Source organism: Belonocnema kinseyi, chromosome 1 (genome assembly GCF_010883055.1).
Source record: "Belonocnema kinseyi isolate 2016_QV_RU_SX_M_011 chromosome 1, B_treatae_v1, whole genome shotgun sequence".
Lineage (NCBI taxonomy): Eukaryota > Metazoa > Arthropoda > Insecta > Hymenoptera > Cynipidae > Belonocnema > Belonocnema kinseyi.
The window spans coordinates 1,778,615-1,806,318 of NC_046657.1; the positions used below are offsets into that span (position 1 = coordinate 1,778,615).

Genomic DNA, 27,704 nt, shown 5'->3' on the forward strand with positions numbered 1-27,704 from the left:
CCTTGAAATTTTAAAAATTGTTGAAAATTCTTTGGAATTTTTAAAAACACCATAAAACCTGTAAAATTATTTAGATTCCCTTAAAATTATTAAAATCCATTGAAATATATCTAGATATTCCAATCCCTGGAATCTTTAAAAATATAACCAAATATTTTTAATTCTTTCAAATCTTTCGAAATCCCTTGAAACTTTTTATCGCTCTTGAAAATCCCTTAAAGTAATTTAAAATACCCTAAATTATTTCAAATTCTTTAAAATCTTTACCAAAAAAACTGAAATTCGTTAAAGTTCTTCAAAATTCCTTGGAATTAAAAAATATATTAATCCTTTCAAATACCTTAAGCCTTTATGAAGCTCTTGAAAATTCCGTAGAATTTTAAAAAATACACTACATTTTTCAGTTCTTTTAAATCACTTTAAATTAATGATTAAATTAATGAATAACTTTGAATGAATCATTTCAAATCATTTCAAAATCTTCTGAAATACCTTGGCATTTTAAAAATTTTTGAGAATTCCTTGGAACTTAAAAAAATACCCTAAAATACCCTCATATCTTTTTAATCCCTTCACATTGTTGAAATCAATTGAAAATGTCCTAGAATCATTTCAAATATTTAAAAAAAAAAATCAAAATTCTTTGTAATCTTTTGAAATCGCTAGAAAACTTTAAAAACTCTTGCCAATACTTTGTAATTTTTAAAGTTACCCTAAAATCTGTTGAAATCCCTTAAATTTATTGAAAATTCCTGGTAATTTTTTAAAATACCATAAAATCTGAAGAATTCTTTATATTCTCTTAAAATTATTTATAACAATCAGAATATCCCTGGAATCTTTTAAAATTGAAAATTCTTTGGATGTTTCAAAAACACTCTAAAATCTTTAAAATGCTTTGGAATACCTTCAAATTACAGAAACCAAAAATTTAAAATTCCTTGGAATTTTGAGAAATATCAAATAATCTTCAAGATACTTTAGAATACCTTCTAATTATAAAAATATAAGATTGAAAGCTCCTTGGAATTTTTAAAAATACCCTCAAATCTGTCAAAAAAAATTGAAATCATTTGAAAATGTCCTCGAATCTTTTCAAAATAGCTTCAAATTTTAAAAATCTTTTGAAATATTTTCAAATCCCTATAAACCTTTAAAAACTCTTGCAAATTCTAAAATCTTGCAAATCATTTGAAATCTTTCGAAATCCCTTGGAAGCTTTTAAACCAATTGAAAATTCCCTGGATGATTTAAAAATACCCTAAAATCTTTAAAATAATTTACGATAACTTCAAATTACAGAAACCTAAAATTTAAAAAACTCCTTACAATTTTTAAAAATACCGAAAAATCTTTATGATACTTTGGAATACCTTTAAATTATAAAAATCTAAAATAAAAAATTCCTTGGAATATTGAAAAATTCCCTAAAATATTTCAAATTTTTTGAAAATCCAATCAGATTAATTTCCTGATGTCCCGGTTTACCCCGACCTGTGGCCAGTATGGCAAAGAAAATTATTCGATAGTAAAGACATTATTTCAATTGAAAATTATGTAAAATGATTAATTATTTCTAATAAATTAAGAGACGTGAATTTAATTAAATTTGTTTTTACCTCGACAAAATGTACGGTACATCCAGAAATACGAGCGCCAGCAGCGAGAACATCTCTGTGAGCATTGGCTCCTTTGAAAGATGGCAAAAGAGAAGGATGAACATTAAGCATTGCGCCTTTCCACTTTTTAACAAAATCGGGCGAAAGAATTCTCATAAATCCAGCCAGGCAGACAATTTCAACCCCAAATTTTCTCAGGTGTTTGTCCATTTCTTCATCGAATTTTTCCCTACTAGGATAGTCTGTATGTTTGATGACCTTCAAATAAAACAAAAATAGAAATTCCAAATTTTAAAGTATCTAAGCTAAAATGGAACAAAAGTAAATGGTCGAATTTTCAAATTAAAAAAGCGCAAAATTCTACCGAAAATGATCAATTTTCTATAAACAAAAGAATAAAAGAAAAATTTACCTGAGAAGAAATAATAATTTTAAACAAAATAGTTGAATTTTCAACAATAAAATGGACCTTTAGCTAAAAAAAATGTACCTTTAGCTAAAAAAAATGTAATTTTCAACAAAAGAGTTCAACTTTTAACCAAGCAGTTAAATTTTCAGTCAAGAAAATTTATTATCAACGAGAAAATATAATAATTTTCCACAAAATAATTCAACTTTCAACCAAGCAGTTAAATTTTGTATTAGGAACATTAATTTTTTCAGACAAAAAATACGAATATACAACAAAAAACATCAATTTTCTAACAATTAGTTAAAATTTTGAACAAAATCAGTTACGAAAATTAATTTTCAACCAGAAAAAATAATTTTCAACAAAACAATTAAATTTACAATCTAACATTTGGATATTTTACTAATAATATTAATTTTTAACAAAGCAGTTAAATATTCAAACAAACAGTTTAATTTAAATCGAAAATATAAATTTTCAACCAAAAAAAGAGGACTTTACAAGACACATCAATTTATTCAGTTAAGAAAATTATTTTTCAGTCAAAAAAATAATAATTTTCAACAAAGCAGTTCAATTTTCTATCCAAAGAGACGAATTTCTAACAACAAAGTTTCACTTTTAACCAAAAAAGATGCCTTTTTAACAAAACAGTAAAATTTTCAATAAAGAAAGATAACTTTTTAACAAATTAATTGAATTTGTAACCTGCAAAGATCAATTTGTCACCAAATAGTTGGATTTTCTATGCAAAAAAGATGTTTTTTTTTTATTAAAATAGTATAATTTTCAACAAAATAACTAAATCTTCGCCAAAATAGTTAAATATTTAAATAGAAAGATAATTTTCAACGAAAGGGTTGAATTTTCCACCAAAGGAAATGAATTTTCAAACAAACAAAATTAGTTCCATACAAATCAGTTTAATTTTCGACAAAAAGATTAAACTTAAATCAAAAACAGCTGCATTTTCCAACAAATAATATAAGTTTTCTATCAAAAGATGGATATTTAATCCAAATGGACGAATTTTCGATAAGGAAAAATCCGAATGTTTAATAAAACAGTTAAATTTTCAACAAAATAGTTGAATTTTTAACAAAATAACTAAAATTTCAACCAAATTGTTGAATTTTCAACTTAAAATCCCTTATTTTCAACCAATAATGGTATAATTGAATTTTCAGTTCTAAACATTAATTTTCAAACAAAAAATAATTTTCAACAAAATAGTTACATTTTAAAGCAAAGAGATGGATCTTAAACTTTTTAAAAAATTTAAACATCAGATCAATTATTTTTAAGAAAAAATGTTAAGTTTTATCGAAGGAAATTAATTTCCTGTCGAGAAAAAAGAATTTTCAACGAATTATAGGAAGTTTCAACATAAAAATATTAATTTAAAATTTAAAAATATAATTTTGAACAAAAAACAGTTAAATTTACAACCTAAAATTTAGATATTTTACTAATAAAATTAATTTTTAACAAATTAGTTCTACTTTCGACCAAACAGTTGGATTTTTAAGCAAAAAGATTAACTTTTTAGCAGAAAAGAAGGCTTTTCTAAAAAATACACGATTTTGAAATTAAATTGTTTAACTTTCAACTAAAAACGATTAATTTTCAACTAATAATGAAACAGTTAAATGTTCAGTTATGAAAATTAATTTTTAACCGAACAAAAATATTTTTCAACAAAATAGTTAAATTTTCAAACTAGAATTTGGATACTTTATAAGTGAAATTAGTATTTTTACAAAGCAGTTCAACTTTCAAACGAAAATTTGGATCGTCAACCAAGAAGATTAATTTTTTACAAAAAAAAAGTCACAACAAGATACATACATTTTCATCCCAATTGTTGAATTTTCTTGTAGGGAATTTTTAACCAAACAGTTGATTTTTGAAATTAAAAACATCGATTTTTAACAAGAAATGAAAATCTTATTTTTTCAGCTAGGAAAATGAATTTTCAAGAAAAAAAACTTGAAAGAAAATACATAAATTCTCGAACAAAGAAATTACTTTTCAACTAAAAAGATGAATTTTTAACTAATTAGTTGCGTTTTTAACAAAATCAGTTATAAAAATTAATTTTCAACCAGAAAAATAAATATTTTTAATAAAATAGTTAAATTTATAATGTAAAATTTGGATATTTTACTAATGAAATTAATTTTTAACAAATTAGTTCAACTTTCGAACAAACAGTTAAATTTGTAACCTTTTTTTCTGTTAAAAAGGTTTTTCTAAAAAATACACGATTTTAAAATCAAATTCTTAAATTTTTAACCAGAAACGATTATTTTTCAATCAATAATGGAATAATTCAATGTTCAGTTATAAAAATTAATGTTTAACCGGAAAAAAATAGTTTTCAATCAAATATTTCAATTTTAAACCTAGATATTTTACTAATAATATTAATTTTTAACGAAGAAGTTAAATCTTCAAACAAGTAGTTAAATTTTTAACTAAGAAGATTAATTTTTCACCAAAAAAGAGGAGTTTAGAACAAGATACATCAATTTTCAGCCAAATTTTGGAATTTTCAATAAAAAAAAAAAAAAACAATCAACTTTCAACTAATCATCGAACCGTTAAATTTTCAGTTAGAAAAATAAATTTTCAATTAGAAAATAAAATAATTTTCAACAAAAACTGGATCTTCAGCTAAAAAATTTAATTGCCCGACAGATGGTTCAACTCTCAAACAAGAAGTTCAATTTTCAATCAAGAACATTATTTTTCAAAAATAAAATACGAGTTTACAACAACAAAAAAACATCAATTTTCTACCAATTATTCGAATTTTTAACAAAATCAGTTGAGAAAATTAATTTTAAACCAAAAGAAATAATAACTTTCAACAAAATATTTAAATTTTTAACATAACATTTTTAGATTTATCTGATAGAATTAATTTTTAACCAAGTAATTTAAATTTCAACCAAGCAGTTAAATTTCCAACTAAGAAGATTAAGTTTTTACCAGAAGACGGATTTTCTAAAAAATACGCGAATTTTCAACTAAAAACAAATAAAATAAAATTTTCAACCACGTAGTTGAATATTCAATCAAGAAGATCAATTTTTTACCAAAAAAGAGGAATAGTTACATTTCTAGTTAAGAAACTTATTTTTTGAAAAGATAAAATAATAATTTTCAATAAAATAGTTAAATTTTCGACTAAAGAAATTAATTTTCAAACAAAAAGATACAATTTCAATACATTAGTTACATTTTTAACAAAATCAGTCATAAAAATTAATTTTCAAGCAGAAAAAATAATAATTTTCAATAAAATAGTTCAATTTTCAATCTGAGGGATGGATTCTTAGCTGATAAAATTATTTTTTTAGAAAATAGTTCCACTTTCAATCAATCGGTTGAATTTTCAGTCAAGAAAATTCATTTTCAACCCGAAAATATAATAATTTTCAACAAAATAATTCAAATCTCAACCAAGAAGTTGAATTTTCAACTACAAGAAATAATAATTTTAAACAAAATATTTCAATTGATAAAATTAATTAATTAAATTAATTAAAATTAATAATAACAATTCAATTTTAAAGAAAATAGTTCTACTTTCTAGAAAGCAAATAAATTTTCAGTCAAGAAAATTTACTTTCAACAAAATATTCAACTCTTAACCAATCTCTCAATCAAAAATATTATTTTTCAACAAAAAAATACACGAATTTTCTACCAATTAGTTGAATTTTTAATAAAATCAGTTATGAAAACTAATTTTCAACCAGAAGAAATAATAATTTTCAACATAAAATTTATATATTTATCTGATAGAATTCATTTTTTTCTAAAAAATATACGAATTTTCAATAAATTCTTGAATTTCAAACTAAAAACAAATAGTTTTCAATCAATAATAAAACAGTTCATTTAAAAAATTTATTTTCAACAACAAAAACAACGACAAAAAAATTATTAAATTTTTAAGCAATATTTACATTTCTAGTTAAGAAACTTATTTTTTAAACAGATAAAATAATCATTTTTAAAAAATAGTTAAATTTTCGACTAAAGAAATTAACTTTCAAACAGAAAAAATAATAATTTTCAATAAAATAGTTAAATTTCCAATCAAAACTGTTGAATTTTTAACCAAAACGATAATTTTTCAACCAATAAAATAATAATTTTAAAAATAAGCCTTTAGCTGAAAAATTTAATTTAAAAAAAAATAGTTCCACTTTCAACCAATCGGTTGAATTTTCTGTGAAAAAAATTCATTGTCAACCATGAAATATAATAATTTTCAACAAAATAATTCAACTCTTAACTAAGAAGTTGAATTTTCAATCAAAAACATTTTTTTTTAAATTCGAATTTACAACAAATCACATCAATTTTATACCAATTAGTTGAATTTTCAACAAAATCAGTTATAAAAATTAATTTTCAACAAGAAGAAATTATAATTTTCTACAAAATATTTAAATTTTCAACATAAAGTTTGTATATTTAACTGATAAAATTAATTTTTAACAACTGTCAACTCAAAACGATTAATTTTCAACCAATAATAGAATAGTTAAATTTTCAGTTGAAAAAATGAATATGCACAAAAATAAATTCAACAAAATATTCAAATTTTCAAGCAAATAATAGAATTTTTAATCAAAAGAGATGGATTCTAAACCGAAACTGTAAGAGCAGACTTTTCAATTTAAAAAAATTTTTAAGGAAATTTTTAAAAAATCTAAAAAATAAAAATAACATCAAAGTTCAAAAAGAACGAACTTTCAATGAAAAAATAGTTGAATTTTCTCATTGAATTCTATTATTTTCGTTCTCTTTTCAGCGAAAAAGCGAGAAAAAGGGGAAGTATCTTGAAAACAGGGGGAAAATGAAGTTTTTTAACGGCCCGCACAATTAAAAATATTAATTTTGTTTTGTAATTATGGAAAATATTAATAGAAAATATAAAACTCACTCTGGTTTGAATTCCAGCTCTCTCAGCTCGTTTTAGTCCTTCAACTCCGGGTTTATTCGAAATGACAAGTACAATTTCTGCCCCAATATGCTGTGTGGGATCTTGAGTTGTATCAATTAGTGCCTGAAGGTTCGTTCCACTGCCAGAAATTAGAACCCCAACCTTTTTCAAAGGTTTCGAGAGATTTTCAACAAGAGGAGAAACGTATCTTCTCATCTCGGATTCAAAAGCCTTTTCAAAATTGCTCACCTGGACTCTTCTATCACCTAAAAAATCGAGAAATGGAACAATGTTTTTAGCTGTAAATTTAATTTTAATAATAATATTTAATTTAATAATTTTTACACATATATTTTTAAATAATTCATTTAATTTGATCATTTAATTTCAATAATAAATTTAGAAATTTAGTTCCCAATTCTGAAATAGGGGAAGAATTTGAAAAAATATACAACAAATATATTAATTTTTAACCAAACAGATGATTTTTCAATCAAAAATATCCAGTTTCATCCAAAGAAAATAATTTTCTATCAGGAAAGTCGAATTTTCAACAAAAGATCAATTTTTTAAGTTTAAAAAAAATTATTTTGAGCTTAAAAATAAAAAGTTAAATTGTCAGTTAAAACAATTAATTTTTGATCAAGAAGATTAAGTTTTGACCAGAAAATATGAATTTCAATTGAAAAATATAAATTTACAAGCGAAAAATTGAATAGTTAAACTTTCATTCAAAAGAATTAATTTTTAAGAAAATAGTTCGATTTTCAAACAAAGAAATGGATTTTCAACAATAAAGATTAATTTTCAAAAAAAATAGTTTCTACTAAATTATAAATTTTAAACTAAAATAATGAATCTTGCACCAATTAAATTAATTTTTTATCAAATAGTTGATATTTTAACGAAATTGTTACAATTTCAATAAAACAGATACATTTTTAACCAAGAAGGATAAATTTCTAGCAGAACAGACAAATTTAAGACAAAATAATGGAATTTTTAACTAAAAAATAAAAATTTTCCATAAAAAATGGAAAAGTTAAATTTTCAATTTAAAAAAACGAACAAATTTTCAATAAAATTGTTAAATATAAACAAAAATAATTGAAATATAAAACAAAGATATAAAATAAGAAGATAGATTTACGATTTTCAAACCAAAAATGGAATACTTAACTTTTCAAATAAAAAAATTAATTTTGATTAAGAAACAAATCATTTTTTACCAAAAGTGAATTTTTCACCGAAAATATTTGTTTTTAACCGAAATGATGAATCTTCAACCAAAAAAATTATTTTTTCACCATATAGTTGAGTTTTCGATCGAAAAGATTTATTTTTAATCGACACGTTTAATTTTCTGCAAAAAAGGCGAATTTTCAACTAAAAAAGATACATTTTTGACAAAAAATGGAATAGTTATATTTTTAATTAAAAAGAAATAACTGTAAGTTTAAAAAAGTTTATTTTGAATCAAATAGTTCAGATTCCCACTAAAAAATATAAATTTTCAGCCTAAAATTGAATATTCGAATTTTTGAGTAAAAAAGATACATTTATAATTTGCAATAAAAACTGGAAGTTAAATTATTAGTTAAAAAAAACTATTGTTCACTTAAAAAAAGTAAATATTTATCAATTAAAAAGTTAAATTTCCAATCAAAAATGAACTTTCTATCAAAAAGAAAAATTTTCAACTAAAATAATGAATTTTCAATCAAATTAATTAATTTTTAACCAAATGGTTCAGATTTCCACTAAAAAATATTCAGCATAAAATGGAATAATTAAATTTTCAGATAAAACAATTAATTTTTTATCAAAAAGATTACATTTCTACCAGAAAATATGAATTTTCAATTGGAAAAGATAAATTTACAAACGAAAAATTGAATAGTTAAATTTTCACTCAGAAGAATTAATTTTCAATAAAATAGTTCAATTTTCAAACAATAAAATGGATTTTTAAGAAAAAAATATTAATTTTCAAACAAATAGTTTCTACTAAATTATAAATTTCAAACTAAAGTAATGAATCTTCCACAAATTAAATGAATTTTTTACCAAACAGTTGATATTTCAACAAAATAGTATTACAATTTCAAGAAATCAGATAAATTTTCAACCAACAAGGATATATTTCTACCAGAAAAGACAATTTTTAGACAAAATAATGGAATTTTCAACTAGAAAAAAATAAAATTTCAACAAAAAAAAAGAACAGTTAAATTATTAATTAAAAAATGGAATATAAAACAAAAAAGTAACAGAAAAAGATGGATTTAGTACGGAATCGTTAAATTTTAAATTTAAAGAACTTATTTTGAATAAAAAATAAAGAACTTTCTACCAAAGATTAATTTTTAATAGAAATGATAAATCTTACAAAAAAAACTGAATGTTTCACCAAATAGTTGAATTTTCGATCAAAAAGATTTATTTTTAAACCAGAAGTTAACTTTTTCTACCAGAAACACGAATTTTTAACAAAATACACAAATTTTTAACTACAAAATATTATTTTTCAACCGAAAATTGAATAGTTATATTTTCAGTTCAAAAAAAATTAGCTCTAAATTTGAAAAAAATCTATTTTTTTATACAATAGTTGAGATTTCCACTGAAAAATATAAATTTTCAGCTTTAAAATAAAAAGTTAAATTTTTAGTTACAGCAATTAATTTCTAACCAAGAAGATTAAATTTCTACCACAAAAGAAAGATTTTCAACCAAGCAGTGAAATATTTGAGCATAAAAATTAAATTTACAACGACAAATTTAATAGTTAAATTTTCAGTCAAAAGAATTAATTTTCACAAATTAATTATCAAACAAATAGTTAAAGTTTGCACAAAAAAAGATGGATTTTGGATTTTTAACAAAAAACGAAATAGTTTAATTTTCGGTTAAAATTTTTTTCGATAAAATAGTTCAATTTTCAACCAAAAATGAATTTTTTACTAAAAGATCAATTTTGAACTAAATTAGTGAATCTTCCACCAATTAAATTAATTTTTTATCAAATAGTTGATATTTCAACAAAATTGTTACAATTTCAATAAAACAGATAAATTTTCAACCAAGAAGGCTAAATTTCTACCAAAAAGACAAATTTAAGACAAAATAATGGAATTTTTTAATAAAAAATATAAATTTTTAAGCAAAAAAGGCACATATAAATTTCCAATAAAAAATTAGCTTTCAATAAAAAAAAATAAAAAATGTTTAACACAATATTTAAATTTTCAAAAAATAAATAGAATATAAAAAAAAGATAACTTAAATTTTCAACAACAAAAAATGGAATATAAAACAGAACGGTAAAAGAAGATGGATTTAGGATGGAATCGTTGAATTTTCAATATAAAAAACAAAGAATTTTCTATCAAAGATTAATTTTTAACTAAAATGATGAATCATTAAACAAAAAAATAAATTTTTCATGAAATAGTTGAATTTTCGATCAAAAATATTTATTTTTACATCAGAAGTTTAATTGTCTACCAGAAAAAGACGAATTTTCAACAAAATATAATAATTTCTAACTATAAAATATAAATTTTCAAACAAAAATTGAATAGTTATATTTGTAGCTAAAAAAATGAACGAATCTATTTTGCATCAAATAGTCGAGATTTCCACTAAAAAAAAAATTCAGCTTTAAAATAAATAGTTAAATTTTCAGTTAAAACAATTAATTTTTAACCAAGAAGATTTAATTTCTACCATAAAAGATAGATTTGTAGCCAAGCTATGGATTTTTTCAGAAAAAAAGATAAATTTACAACGAAAAATTGAACAGTTAAATTTTTAGTGAAAAGAATTAATTTTAAATAAAATGGTTACATTTTTAAACAAAGAAAAGGATTTTCAACAAAAAAGATCAGTTTTAAAACAAATAGTTAAATTTTTAACAACAAAAAAGATTCAATGAATTATGTTCAATTTTCAATCAAAAATGAATTTTCTGCTGAAAGATCAATTTTAAACTCAAATAATGAATCTCTAACCAGATAAATGATTTTTTTTACCAAATAGTTGAATTTTCAACAAAATAGATCAATTTATAACAACAAAACAGAGGACTTTTTAACCAAGAAGGCTCAATTTCTACCCAAAAATAATAATTTATGACAAAATAGTTGAATTTTCAACTAAAAAATCAAAAAATTTCATAAAAAATGGAAGAGTTAAATTTACAATTTAAAATAACAAACAAATTTTCAATAAAATTGTTAAATTAAAAAAAAATTGGAAAATAAAACAAAGAGATATCATAAGAAAAGGGATTTAGGATTTTAAAATGAAACATGGAATAGTTTTTAATTTTTAATAAAAGTAAATTTGATACCAAAAATATTCATTTTTTAATGAAATGATGAATCTTCAACCAAAAAACTTATTTTTTCACCATATAGTTGAGTTTTCGATATAAAAATTTATTTTTAATCGACACGTTTAATTTTCCAAAAAAAAGGCGAATTTTCAACTGAAAAAGATAAAATTTAAATAAAAAATGGAACCAAATAGCTCAGATTCCCACTCAGAAAGATAAATTTTCAGCCTAAAATTTAATATTAAAATTTTCAGTTAAATTTTTAACTAAGACGATTAAATTTCAGGGACAAAAAAGATAAATTTTCAAAGAAGTATTGGAATTTTATAATAAAAAAAAATAAATTTCTAACAAAAAATTGAATAGTTAAATTTTCAACAAAAAAAAATTTAATAAAAAGAAACAAATTTTCAAACAAATAGTTGATGTTTAATAAAAAAGATGCATTTTTAATTTTCAATCAAAAACGGAAGTTAATTTTCTAGTTGAAAAAATAAACTATTTTTCACTTTAAATAAAGTACATATTTTTCAAGAAAATAATTAAATTTTCAATCAAAAATGAACTTTCGCTAAAAAAGAAAAATTTTCAACTAAAATGATGAATTGTCAACCAAATTAATTAATTTTTGACCAAATAGTTAAGATTTTAACTAAAAAATATTCAGCTGAAAATGGAATAGTTAAATTTTCAGTTAAACTAATTATTTTTTAATAAAAATAAACAATTTAATTTGTCCAAAAAAGAATTATTTTCAACAAAACATTTTTGCCAAAATAATTGATTTTCTACATCAACAAAAAAAAACGAAATTTTAAAAAATGCATCAATTTTTAAACGAAGATAAATTTTCTACGAAAAATATTTCAACTAAAATAGTAAATCTTCAACAACAACAGATTGAATTTTTAAACAAATAATTGAGTCTTCGAGTAAAAAAATAAATTTTCAATCAAGAAGTTTAATTTTCTGCACCAAATAAATGAATTTTTAACAAAAACAAATTAATTTATCACCAAAAAGAAGATTATTCTACCACAAAACAAGGAATAGTTCAGTTTTCATTTTTTTTAAATTAATTTTTAAGAAACAAAAATAATATTGAACAAAATAATTAAATTTTCTACTATAGAAAAACGTGTTTCAAATAAAATGATGGATCATCAAAAGAAAATTTTTTAAATGTCAAGAAGATAGTTAAATTAAAACAAAAAAATTTTTTAATTCTCAACAATAGATGTAATATTTGACAATTCAAGCAAAAAATATATTAATTTTAAATTTAAATTTTACTCAGTTAATTTTTGACACAAAATTTATTTTCTACCAAGAAAAAACGGAACTTTCACAAAATGCAACAATTTTCAAAGCAATAATTAAATTTTAAACCAAATAATTAAATTTTCCGAGAAAAAGATATATTTTTAAACAAATACATAATAGTTAAATCCGTTAAAAAATTATGTTTCAATTAAAATAATAAATAAATTTCAAACAAAGAAATTACTTTACAAAAATGGCCAATCTTAAAATTAAAAGATGGGTTTTGAACGACTAAGAGATAGTAAATTTCTATAAAAAGGAAAACATGTGAATTTTCAATTAAAAAAATTAATTTTCATCAAAGTATTATTAAACAAAAAAAAAATAAATGGATTATCAAGCAAAAAGTTAAATTTTCAACAACAAAAAATTAATTTTTACAAAAAAAAGACGGATTGCGAATTAAATCAGACAAAAATCAGTTTCAAAAATAGCTTTCAATTAAAAATAAATTAATTTTCAACAAAAAAGTTAAATTTTCAACCAGAGAAATTACTTCTCATAAATGGTGAATCTTCAATTTAAAAAATGAATTGTGTACAAAGTAGTTCCACTTTCGACCAAATAGTTCAATTTTCTACCAAAATGTGAAATATTATAAATTAAAAAATTCATTTTTTATATAAAAAAAATTTCAGGCATAGTTGCCAAAAATACGAATTTTTAACAAAAAAATCATAGTTGATATTTTAACAAAAAAATTTAATTTTAAATGAAAAAAGTCGAATTTAATGAAAAAAAGACGAATATTTTAACAAAAAGCTTGGATCCTCAACTAAAAAGATTAATTTTCAACCGCTTGTATTTTTTACCAAAAAATTTGTTTCCTGACAAAACAGATAAATTTTCAAATAAATAGTTCAATTTTCAACCAAGAAGGATGTTTCAATTAATAAAGAATAAAAATTTCATTAAAAGTAGTTGAATTTTCAACAAAAATAAATGAATTTTTAACAATATGAAATTTAAACCAGGAAAGGTCAATTTTGACCTAAATAGTAGAATTTTTTACACTGAGGAATAATTTTTAGCTAAAAAGATTCATTTTCAACAAAAACTGGAATATTTAAATTTTATATAAAAATACTTTAAAAACAAAAAAATAAAATTGAAAAAAGGTAAATTTTATATAAAAATTGACGAATTTCCTACGAAAAAGTTTAATTTGAATCTGAAAATAAATTTTTTAATAAAGGTTGTTCAACTTCTCGACCAAATAGTAGACTTTTCTACAAAAATGATGATTTTTCAACAAAGAAGTTGAATTTTCTTCCAAGAAAGATATTTCAATTAATAAAGAATAAAAATTTCATTCAAAGCAGTTGAATTTTCAACTCAAAAAGACGAATTTTCAACAAAAATAAATGAATTTTTAACAAAGGAGAAAACATTTTTAGCCAGAAAGATGAATTTTTTGCAAAACAGTATAATTTCCTGCCCGAAAATATTAACTTTAAACCAGAATAGGTCAATTATCAACAAAAACTGGAATATTTAAATTTTATATAAAAATAAAAAAATTAATTTAAAAAAAAGTTAAATTTTATATTAAAAATGATGAATTTTCCACGAAAAGATGAATTTTTTAACCGTAAACATGAAGAAAGATATTTCAATTAATAAAGAATAAAAATTTCATTCAAAGCAGTTGAATTTTCAACTCAAAAAGACGAATTTTCAACAAAAATAAATGAATTTTTAACAAAGGAGAAAACATTTTTAGCCAGAAAGAAAATTTTTTTGCAAAACAGTATAATTTCCTGCCCGAAAATATTAACTTTAAACCAGAATAGGTCAATTTTCAACAAAAACTGGAATATTTAAATTTTATATAAAAATAAAAAAATAATTTAAAAAAAAGTTAAATTTTATATTAAAAATGATGAATTTTCCACGAGAAGATGAATTTTTTAACCGTAAACATGAAGAAAGATATTTCAATTAATAAAGAATGCAAATTTCATTCATAATAGTTGAATTTTCAACTAAAAAATAATAATTTTCAACAAAAAAACCTTTAATTTTTGACCAATTAAATATTAAACAAAATCATTATAAAATAAAAAAATATATATAACTTACCCTTGTGAGGAATTAAATTTCCAATTACAACGGGTTCTTCTCCCTTTAATTTATCGAGAACCGACTGCTTATTTTCTGGAGAGCAAATTATTACTGCCCCAATTCCACAGTTGAAGGTTCTCAGCATTTCTGGTTTACTGATTCCACCTTTGAAGAAAGAAATTGTTATAAATTCTTATCCTATCCAGCCATTAATTTAGTCGAATTTCTAGGATACATTTCAAATTTCAAGAAAAAAATTAATTTCTAGTCAAGAAAGATGAATTTTCAGCCATAAAAAATGAATTTTTAATCCAAAAAGACGAATTTTCAAAAAAACAATTGAATTTTTTCAATAAAATAATTAAACTTTCAAACAAAATAGTTACATTTTTTAACAAATAGTTCAAATCTAAACCAAACTGATGAATTTTTAATCAAAAAAATAATTTCTCAAAAAAAAAAGAGTAGATATTTCCAATAAAAAAAACTATTCAATTAACCCATTAAGGACCAAAGCATAATAGTACAACAAAACAATAAATAGATCGAAACTACTATTCCTTATGTTTTTGGGTGAGCTAAATTCGAATCCGTGGTCAAAATTCAAATATTTTGACTTCAAAATTAAATATGACCGTTTTTGTATACAAAAATAGTGAAAAATGTTTTATTTTTATAATTTTTTTTTTTCAGAGATAAAACGCTTTAATATCTTAAAATTTCTTCAACCATCGGTGCACAAAATTCTTAAACTTTAACAAAAAATGTTTATATATATGTTTTTTCTTCCAAAAATGGCGAACAAAATGCAAAAATGTTCCAAAAACTTTCTCAAAAACTTGAAAGTTTTATAAAAAGTTCCATGGAATAAAAATGTCTTGACATGAACCATAGGCTCTGGTACAAATTTTCCAAGAATAAAAATGTCTTAGAATTAGTCGAAGAATATTCTTGAATTTTTTCAGATTTTTTGAAAATTTTGTTTACAAATTTCAAATTTTTGATTTTTTGAAAAATCGAAATTTTTTTCTAAAAAAATCTGAAAAAATTTCATAGTATTCTATGGTTAATTTCAAGACATTTTTAATCTATGGAAATTTTTTTAAACTTTGAAGTTTTTGAAAAAAAACAACGATGATGAAAAAAAAACAGTTTTTGGGACATTTTTTCATTTTGTCCGCCATTTTGGAAGAAAAAACAAATATATAAAAATTTGCTGTTAAAGTTTAAGAATTTTGTGCACCGATGGTTGACTGAACAAAAAATTATATTAAGTAAAAGATCAAACATTTTTCACTATTTTCGTATGCAAAAACCGCCATATTTAATTTTAAAGTCAAAAGATTTTTCAATCAGTAAAGAAAAAAATGCATCCAAAATGTTGAGTTTTTATGTCAGAAAAACGATTTTTGGAAGAAGAAAAAAACGTTGAATTTACAGATTGGCCACTATTTTTAAAATTTTTGTTTCCTCTTAATCTTATATTATTTAAGAGGAATTTAAATTATATTAAAATACCGAAAATATGAAAATGCGAAACGTTAAAAATTTTTTATTTTAAGATTCCAATTTTGGAAATTGGTTCATTTAAAATTCAAAGGATTAAAATTTAAAATTTAAATTATACAATTCAATATTGAAAACTAAATTGAATCTTTCAAAGAAAAAACTTCTGAAATTCTAGAATTTAAATTGTCATTAAATAATAAAATTAAAAGTTAACATTAAAACTGACTAGACAACTTTTTTCTAAAATGAAAAATAAATTGAATTAATAAAAAAAACTTTTGAAATAAATAATAATTTTAAATGGGAAACATTAAAAATGAAAAAATTTATACTCCCGGACGTTAAAACTTCAATTATTTGAAATAAATTTAAATGGCTTAAAAATTAATAATTTTCAAATTGCTAATAATACTTTCGAAAATTTAACCATTTCAATTGCAAAATTAAAGCCTATCAAAGGAAAAAATATAAATTTCAAATAGTTTAATTTTCATTGTTTTTTGTTTTAAATTCAATTTAAAATTTTTTAATTTCAAATCTTCCTTAATAATTATTATTATTCATTTTAGGAATTTTTAAAAATAAAATTTTTTCAATTTGAAATGATTTATTTGTTCAAATCTTCAACTGAAAATCGGACAATTTTAAGATCTTACATTGAAAATTAAATATTTAGATAAAGAATACAAAACTTTAAATATTTTGAATTTTAACATACAATATTGTGAAATTTAAAATTCGAAACCTCCAAAAATCAAACTAAAAATAAATTTAAGAAAAAACTTTAGTTTCAAGGTTTCAAGGAATAAACTTCTTTTAAATTGGACATTCAAAATATAATTTTAAATTAAAATTGTCTTTTTAACTATCACAAATTACAGAATTTTAATTACTGTAAGAAATATTATAATTAAATAATTTACGTTTTCAATAGGAAAAGATCAATTTTCTAGCAAAAATGAAATAGCAAAATTTGTAGCGAAAAAATTTATTTTCAAAAAATCAAAACAAAATTTGTTAAATTTTTAACTAAAAAAATGAATGTTTAACTAGAATGATGTATTTTCAATTTTCTACAAAAAAGACAAATTTTCCACAGAATTGATGAATTTGCAACCAAAAAAGATACATATTCAACCAAAAATAGAATAGTTTAATTTTAAGTTGAAGAAAAATAGTTTTTTACCAAGTAAAATAAACTTTCAACAAAACAGATGATTTTTCATCAAAAAAAAAATTCGACGAAAAATTGAATAGTTAAATTTCTAGTCAAGAAAATTAATTTTCATTCAAAAATAAATCAATTAATTTTCAAACAAATATTGCAATTTTCAACCCAGAAGATAAATTTTTTACGAAAAAAGACCAAATTTCCACAAAATAGATGAATTTTCAAAAAAAAGATACATTTTAAACAAAACAAAAAAATAGAATAGTTTAATTTTAAATTAGAGAAAAGTAAGTTTTTACCAAATAAAATAAATTTTCAATAAATAGTTTTATTTTCATGTAAACAGTTGAATTTTCAACCAAAAAGGTTAAATTTAAAATTTAAAAATTTTAAATAGTTAAATTTTTAAACAAAGAAATGGACTTGCAATACAAAAAATTAATTATCAAACAAATAGTTGAATTTTGCACGAAAAAAAAGATGGATTTTTAACAAAAAACGAAATAGTTTAATTTTCGGTTAAAATTTTTTTCGATAAAATAGTTCAATTTTCAACCAAAAATGAATTTTTTACTAAAAGATAAATTTTGAACTAAATTAGTGAATCTTCCACCAATTAAATTAATTTTTTATCAAATAGTTTCCAAACTATTAAACTATTAAACTATGGAAAGAAAAATAATTTTTTTAGTTTAAATTTTATTTTTCATTGTAGAAAAATCATTTGTTTGGTTGAAAATTGAACTATTTCGTTGAAAATTTATTTTGTCTGCTTAAAATAAACGAATAGGTTTAAAAAAAAAAACAAAATGCGACAACAAATTAAATAGTTAAATATTTAGTTAAAAAAAATTAATTAAAAAAAAAATTAATTTGTAATCAAACAGTTAAATTTTGAACCCAGAAGATGAATTTCCTACGAAAAAAGAGAAATTTTCAATAAAATAGATGAATTGAAAACTTCAAAATATAATTTTAAAAAAAGAAGCATAGATTAATTTTAAGTTAGAGAAATAAGTGTTTTACCAAATAAAATGAATATTTAATACATAAATAGTTCCATTTTTATGTAAACAGTTGAATTTTCGACCAAAAATATTTAAAAAATTTTTAAATTAAAAAAAAAAATTAAACCCAGAAATTGAATTTTCTACCAAAAAGTGAAATTTTCAACAAAATAGATGAATATTCAACTAAAAAAGATACATTTCAAAAACCCCCCCAAAAAAATAGAATAGTTTAATTTTAAGTTAGAAGAAAATATTTTTTTTACCAAATCAAGTAAAATTTTAATAAAATAGTTCAATTTTCAACAAAACAGATTAATTACAAAGAAAATCGACGAAAAATAGAATAGTTACATTTTTAGCTAAAAAAATTAATTTTCAGTCAAAAAGAAATTAATTAATTTTTAACCAAATAGTTGAATTTTCAACGCAGAAATTGAATTTACTATCGAAAAATGCCAATTTTACACAAAATAGATGAATTTGGAATTAGAAAATATAATTTTTTAACAAAAAATGGAATAGTTTAATTTTAAGTTAGAGAAATAAGTGTTTTACCAAATAAAATAAATTTTCAATACAAAAATAGTTCAATTTTCAACAAAACGAATTAATTTCCGACCAAAAATATAAAATGTCTATAAGAAAAAAAAACCAAAGTCGACGAAAAATTAAATAGTTAATTATTTAGTTAAAAAAAAATTAATTAATTTTTTTTTTAAATTTGAATTTTCAACCCAGAAGATGAATTTTCTATAAAAAAAAGAAAAAATTTCAGCTAAAAAGATGAATTGTTAACTAAAAAAGATACATTTTCAACAACAACAAAATAGAATAGTTTAATTTTATGTTAGAGAAATAAATGTTTTAGAAAAAAAATTATCAAAACATAAATAGTTCAATTTTCAACAAAACAGATGAATTTTCGACCAAAAATATTAAATGTCTATAAGAAAAAACCAAATTCGACGAAAAATCGAATAGTTAAATTTTTAGTTAAAAAAATTAATTTTCAAACAAAAAGAAATAAATTAAATTTTAACCAAATAGTTAAATTTTTAACCCAGAAGATAAATTTTTTACCAAAAAGACAAATTTGCCCAACTAGTTGAATTTTCAACTAAAAAATATACATTTTCAACAACAAAAATAGAATAGTTTAATTTTAAGTTGAAGAAAAAAATTTTTTTTACCAAATAAATTAAATTTTCAATAAATAGTTTAATTTTCATGTATAAAGTTGAATTTTCAAACACAAAGATTAAATTTCTATAAGAAAAAAACCAAATGCGACAAGAAATTGAATAGTTAAATTTTTAGTTAAAAAAAATTAATTTAAACAAAAATTAATTAATTTTTTACCAAATATTTGAATTTTAAACCAAGAAATTGAATTTTTTACCGAAAAATGCCAATTTTTTACAAAATAGATGAATTTTCAACTAAAAAAGATACATTTTCAAAAATAAAATGGAATAATTTAATTTTAAGTTTGAGAAAAATAGGTTTTTGCCAAATAAAATAAAGTTTTAATAAAATAGTTCAATTTTCAACAAACCAGATTAATTACAAAAAAAGTCGACGAAAAATAAAAGTAATTTTTTTGTTAAAAAGATTAAGTTTCAGTCAAAAAGAAATTAATTAATTTTTAACCAAATAGTTGAATTTTCAACGCAGAAATTGAATTTTCTACCAAAAAATACCAATTTTCCACAAAACAGATGAATTTGCAACTATAAAATACGATTTTTTAACAAAAAATAGAATAATTTAATTTTAAGTTATAGAAAAATAGTTTTTTACCAAATAAAATAAATTTTCAATAAATAGTTTAATTTTCATGTAAACAGTTGAATTTTCAAACAAAATATTAAATTTCTATAAGAAAAAAAACCAAATGCGACGAAAAATTGAATAGTCAAAATTTTTTTAAATTTTAAATTAATTTTTAAACAAATAGTTGAATTTCCAACCCAGAAGATAAATTTTCTACAAAAAACAAAGAATAGTTTAATTTTATGTTAGAAAAAAATAGTTTTTTACCAAATAAAATAAATTTTAAATAAATAGTTTAATTTTCATGTAAGCAGTTGAATTTTCAAACAAAAGGATTAAATTTCTATAAGAAAAAAGCCAAATGCGACGAAAAATTGAATAGTCAAATTTTTTATTTTAAATTAATTTTTAAACAAATAGTTGAATTTTCAACCCAGAAGTTGAATTTTCTACAAAAAAAAAGAAAAATTTTTAGTTAAGAAAATGAATTATTAAATAACAAAGATAAATTTTTAACAAAACATAGAATAGTTTAATTTTAAGTTAGAAAATCTGGGAAAATCCAACCAAATTCTTTAAAATCCCATGAAATTTTTTAGATCTCTTGAAATCCTTTAGGATCCGTTAAAATCCCTTTAAAAACATCATTTGGAAATAGTAAAAATCCCTCTAAATAATTATATATCATTTGAAATCCCATATTTTAATAAAATAAAATTATTTCAAATACTCTCTAATTCCTTGAAATACCTTTAAATCCCTCAAAGTATTTAAAATTACTAACAATATCTTGAATTTAATTTAATTTATGTTCCAAACTTTTTTCAAAATTCCTTAAAATCCGATGAAATCTTACAAAATTCTTTTGAAATGCTTTACAATTTTTTTTTAATATCTTCAATTTCTTTTAAATTTATTCTTTTAAATTAAATTTAATTTACTTTCCAAAATTCTCTAAAAAGACTTTCAAGTATTTTGAAAATATACAGAATTTATTGAAATCTCTTGAAGTATTAAAAATATTTTCCAAATCTGTAATTTCTTAATTTTTTGCAAATATTTTTTCAATATTTTAACATTATCTTATTTTAAAGATTTTATAAAATGATTTTTTTTTTTGAAACTATGAATAAATTAGAAGAACTTCATTATAGAAAAAATATTATACTATTATTATTAATAATAAATAAATTATTTAATTTCCTCACTCAACACTAACCAGCAATTGCGAGCCAACCAAAAACGGGCGGAATTTTCCACTGAGTCGCGTCCAAATGAACACTAAATCCATCCGGCAAAACCCTCGGAATATTTTCTGTTAATCCTCCGCCAGTTATGTGAGCGAATCCTTTCACTAAATTCGTCCTGAGAGCAGGAAGAACTCCTTTGGTGTAAATTTTTGTTGGCTTGAGCAGCTCCTCGCCTGAACAAAATTTAATTCAATTTAACAAAGATTCTTTTATTAACAGGGTGGCCGTTTTAATCGAAGAAAAAAATTCCCGGTCATTTCCCGATTTTTTTCCCGGTTCGCAAACATTTTTCACGGTCAATGAAATTTAAAAAATCAAACTATTCTAAATATTTTCTCATAGAAAGTAATAAACAATAAACGACAAATTAAAGCATTCAAAGTGGAGCCCTTGAATTCCAAACTTTTAAAATTAAAGTTTAAAAGTTTTTCGATTCAAAAATTGTGTATTCAAATCACTTTTCAATTAAATAATGTTAAATGAAATGCAAATTAATTAGAAAATTTAGAACTTTTATCAATTATAGAGTTCAAAATTATATTATTTAAATAATTTTAAGCTAGACACATTAAAAATTGAAAAATAATTTTTTAATTTAACAGTTCTTAAATTATTTTTATTTTATATAGTCTAGGCATCCTTTAAAACCTTTAAAATTTTATTTCGAAATTTTGAGAAATATAGAAGTGGTTCTAAATTTTCCAAATTGAGAAAAAAATTTTATTTGAATTTATAAATAATAATAGAACACTTATTATTTGTAAAAATATTAAAATAATTTTAAGAGATATTTAGAAGTTTTAAAAAGATTCAAATTAAATTTAGAACTTGAAATAATTTCAAATACTTACAGCCGAATTTAAAATAAAATGTAGATTTTTGCAGATTTCAAACAAAAAATTTAGAATTTTTCACTTTGCAGGGTTTTCTACAAATAATACTTGTTCAATTGTTATTTGTGCGTCAAAATTTAACAATTTCACTTATAAATTAAACACTTTTTCAATAGAAAAATTAAAATTGTAACGCTAAAAGTTTAAAAGTTCTTCGAAAATCTACAGATTCAAAGCTTTCTATGTCAAACAATTCAGTTTTAAATTTGGTGATAAAAATTAAATAATTTAGACTCACAATATTTATAGTTTAATAAAAACCTTTAATTATGACTATATTATTATGAATTTATTTTCAATTCGAAAATAGTAAAACCCACGTTTACATTTTTAAATTACTAAAAAAATTAATATAAATAATATATTAATACATTTATTTATTAAATTTAATATAAGAAATAATATAAAGGAAGACCTGAAACTCTCAATTAAAAATATATATATATATTGATAAATCATGAAAATTTTTATTTAAAAATAAAATTATCGGAATAAATGATATATTAATTTCAATTCACAATATGGAAATTCGAACATCTTGAACGGATCTAGAATTCTTTGGTAAAATCAATTATTGTTCAGATTTCTATACTTAGAGTACAGATCCATTTTAAAAATAATTTATCTATTTATATTTACAGTTGATAAAATAAAACTGTTTTTTATTTTTAAAAATCAAATTCAAATGATTTTAATTTTTAATTGTTTAAATTCTCAAAACTGCAATTTAATTATTTTAAAAACTGTTAAAATCGAACTTGGGCAGAATTTTCTTCTGAAAATTCGTAAAATTCCCGGTTTCCCTGTCCGGCGACCACCCTGTTTTTTATTTTTAAGATCTTTGATTTTAAAAATTTATAATCTAATGATATAATAATTTATAAAAACCACAATTTAACAAATTATTTAAAAAATGGTTGACATTAAAGTGGGACAAAATTTTTATTCTAAAAATTTTATAAAATTTTCGGTCAAAAAATAAATTCACTGTCATTTCCCGGTTTTCCAGGTTTCCCGGTCCAGCGGCCACCCTGATTAATTTATAATACCTTCCTTTCCTTTCTTTAAAAAAAACATCTACAAAGTGGAACCACTGTTTTAAAAATTCCTTTTTTTGTTGTTGATGATTCTTTATTTTAGTTGAAATTTTTTTTTCAAAATTTAATTATTTTGTTAACATTGTTTTAATTTTTTTTACTGAAATTAAAATTATTCCTTGTTTGGTTGAACATAAATCTTCTTCGATTGAAAATTAAACTCTTTTTTTGAAGTTTCTGGATTTTGTTGAAACTTTGTCTTTTGTGGTAGAATATTGATCTTCTTAGTGGATAATGCACCTTTTTGTTCAAAAATTCAATTATTAGATTAAAAATTCGATTAAAAATCAAAATATTTTATAGAAAATTCATTTTTTTTAAACTGTTCTTTTTTAGCAAAAAAATAGTTGGTTTTTGTACTGAAAACCATTTTCAAATGTTTGATTGGAAATTCAACTGTTACGTTAATTCAACTTATTTCTCTGACTGAAAATTAAACTATTTTATTTTTTGTATGAAACTGAAATTTTTTAGTTGAAAATTGATCTATTTTGTTAAAAATTTATCCTTTTCTGATAAAATATTGACCTTTTTGGTCAAAAATTCAACTATAAGTTAAAAATTCTATCAAGAATTAAAATATTTGGTTACAAATTCATGTATTCTGTTCAAAATGACTTTTTTTGGAAGAAAATTAATGTTTTTAGTTCAAATTTAATTTCTTGATTGACAATCATTTATTTCTTAATAAAAATTAATGTTTCTAATTAAAAATGTAACTATTCAATTTTTCGAGGAAATGTTTTTTATTAACATTTAATCTTTTTAGTTCAACATTCATCTGTTTAGTTAAAAATTCAACTATTTATTGAAAATTTATTTTATTTGGTAAAAAAATATTTTTCTCTAATAACTTAAAATTAAACTATTCTTTTTTTTGTTAAAAATGTATCTTTTTTAGTTGAAAGTTCATATATTTTGTAGAAAATGAACCTTTTTAGGTGAAAATTCTACTATTTGGTTAAAAATTTTATTAAAAATTAAAATATTTTGTTGTCAATTCATGTATTTTGTTCAAAATTATTCTTGCTGGAAAGAAAAATAATTTTTTTAGTTTAAATTTCATTTTTCATTGTAGAAAAATCATTTGTTTGGTTGAAAATTGAACTATTTCGTTGAAAATTTATTTTGTCTGCTTAAAATCTAATTTCTCTGACTTAAAATTAAACTAATCGCTATTTATTGTTAAAAAATCTATTTTGTAATTGCAAATTCATCTATTTTGTGGAAAATTGGGATTTTGTTTTTGGTGGAAAATTAATCTTCTGGATTAAAAATTCAGCTATTTTTGTAAGCACTCATTTATTTCTTTTTGATTTAAAATTAATTTTTTTAGCTAAAAATTTAAATATTCTATTTTTCGTCGACTTTTTTTTATAATTAATATGTTTTGTTGAAAATTTAACTATTTTATTGAAACTTTATTTTATTTGGTAAAAATCTATTTTTCTCAAGCTTAAAATTAAATTATTCTATTTTATTTTTGAAAATGTATCTTTTTTAGTTGAAAATTCATCTATTTTGTAGAAAATTGATCTTTTTTGTTAGAATTAAAAAAAAATATTTCTTTAACTTAAAAGTAAACTATTCTATTTTTTATCGAAAATGTATCTTTTTTTCTTTCAAAATTTATCAATTTTTTAGAAAATTTGTTTGTTTTTTTTTGGTAGAAAATTAACCTTTTTAGTTGGAAATTCACAAATTTGGTTAAATTTTTTTTATGATTGAAAAGTAATTTTTTCAACTAGAAATAAAACTTATTCCTGTATATTTAAAATTAAAATATTTTATTTTTTTGTTGAAAATGGATATTTTTTAATTGAAAATTCATCTATTTTGTTAAGAATTGACCTTTTTCTCGTAAAAAATTGACTTTTTTGGTTAGAAATTCAACTATAATTTGAAAATCGTATTAAAAATTAAAATCTTTGGTTGAAAATTCATGTATTCTGTTCAAAATAACTTTTCTTGAAAGAAAATTAACATTTTTAGTACAAATTTCATTTTTTGGTATAAAATCATTTGTTTTTTTTAATGAAAATTAATGTTTTTTTTTATTTAAAATTTAATTGTTCAATGTTTCGACGAAATTCTTTTTGTAGATATTTAATCTTTTTAGTTGAACATTCATCTTTTTGGTTAAAAACTAAACAATATCATTGAATTTTTTTAAATTGTTTAATAACTTCTTTCTTTAACTGAAAATTAAACTATTGTTTTTTTTTTTAAATGATGTTTTTTGGTTGAAAATTCATCTATTTTGTTAAAAATTTATCTTTTTCTGGTAAAAAATTGACTTTTTTGGTTAAAAAATCAACTACAAGTTGAAAATTCTATTAAATATTAAAACATTTGGTTGAAAATTCATGTATTCTGTTCAAAATGATTTTTTTGGGAAGAAAATTAACATTTTTAGTTGAAATTTCATTTTTTTGTTAAAAATAATTTATTTTTTAATGAAAAATAATTTTTTTAACTAAAAATTTAACTATTCAATTTTTTGACGAAATTCTTTTTATAGACCTTTAATCTTTTCAGTTGAACATTTATCTGTTTCGTTACAAATTCAACTATTTCATGGCAATTTTTTTTTGTTCTGTAACTAAAAATTAAACTATTTTATTTTTGGTTGAAACTTTATATTTTTTAGTTGAAAATTCATCTATTTTGTTAAAAATTGATCCTATTCTGATAAAATATTGACTTTTCTGGTTAAAAATTCAACTATAAGTTGAAAATTCTATTAAAAATTTAAATATTTGGTTGAAAATTAATTGTGTTCAAAATCATTCTTTTTGAGAAGAAAATTAATCTTGTTAGTTCAAATTTCATTTTTTGGTAGAAAACCATTAATTTGTTAATGAAAACTAATTTTTCAAAATTTCTCTAAATTAAAATTAAAATATTCATTCAAAATTGAAGTCAACTGTTGGTTTAAAAATTATGCTTTTTGCTGAAAATTGAACAATCGTTTTTAGACCAAAAAATCACCTATTTGATTATAAATTTAGCAATTTTGATGAAAATTCATCCCTTTTTTGGTGAAAAATCCATTGAATATTCAACTGATTGTTTGAAAATTACCTTTATTGTTGAATTTTTTTTTTGGTAATTCAGTAAATTAGTAGAAAATCCAACGACTTAGTAGAAAATTATATTGTTTTATACAAAACTCGCTTTTATAAATTAAGACTTCTTTTTTTAATGAAAATATATTTATTTCATTTTTGTTTTAAAAGTACTTTTTAAGAATACTGAAAACCATTTTCAAATGTTTGATTGGAAATTTAACTGTTACGTTAATTCAACTTATTTCTCTGACTGAAAATTAAACTATTTTATTTTTTGTATGAAACTGAAATTTTTTAGTTGGAAATTGATCTATTTTGTTAAAAATTTATCCTTTTCTGATAAAATATTGACCTTTTTGGTCAAAAATTCAACTATAAGTTAAAAATTCTATTAAGAATTAAAATATTTGGTTACAAATTCATGTATTCTGTTCAAAATGACTTTTTTTTGGAAGAAAATTAATCTTTTTAGTTCAAATTTAATTTCTTGATTGACAATCATTTATTTCTTAATAAAAATTAATGTTTCTAACTAAAAATGTAACTATTCAATTTTTTGAGGAAATTTTTTTTGTATACATGTAATCTTTTTAGTTGAACATTCAGCTGTTTGGTTGAAAATTGATATTTTTCAGTTGAAAATTCATCCACTTTGTTTAAAATATATGTTTTTCTGGTAAAAAATTGACCTTTTTCGTTAAAAATTCAACTATTAGGTTGAAAATTGTATTAAAAATTGAATTATTTGTTTGAAAATTCATCTATTTTGTTAAAAATAATTCTTTTTGAAAAGAAAAAAAACCTCTTTAGTTGAAATTTTATATTTTGGTTGAAAATCATGCATGTTTTTAATAGAAATGAATATTTTTAACTAAAAGTTTAACTATTTAATTTGTTCTTCGAACTTTTTTTTATACACATTTAACCTTTTTGGTTGAAAATTCGTATGTTTCGTTGAAAATGTAACTATTTCCTTGAAAATTGATTTTATTTGATTACAAAATTATTGCTCTGACCAAATATTAAAATATTCTATTTTTTTAATGTATTATTTTTGGTACAGTATTAATATTTTTGGTTGTAAATTCAACTATTAAGTTTGTAATTTAAAAAAATTAAGATATTTGTTTGAAAATTAATTTCTTTAATTAGAAAATTAACCATTTCTTTTTTCTTCAAATTTTGTTTTTAATAGATGTTTATTATTTTT

At 20.6% G+C, this 27,704-nt stretch overlaps 1 protein-coding gene across 2 annotated transcripts in view; it reads right to left on the reverse strand.

Annotated features, from left to right (window-relative positions):
* LOC117171943 (trifunctional purine biosynthetic protein adenosine-3) overlaps positions 1 to 27,704 on the reverse strand; it is a 76,878-nt gene that overhangs the window by 7,104 nt on the left and 42,070 nt on the right. For both annotated transcript variants that reach the window (XM_033359632.1, XM_033359623.1), the window contains exons 13-16: positions 21,403 to 21,606; positions 14,739 to 14,885; positions 6,995 to 7,260; positions 1,620 to 1,877 (exon numbers count right to left, since the gene is read on the reverse strand). In XM_033359632.1, coding sequence (XP_033215523.1) covers positions 1,620 to 1,877; positions 6,995 to 7,260; positions 14,739 to 14,885; positions 21,403 to 21,606 — 875 coding nt within the window. The remainder of the gene's footprint in view (positions 1 to 1,619; positions 1,878 to 6,994; positions 7,261 to 14,738; positions 14,886 to 21,402; positions 21,607 to 27,704) is intronic.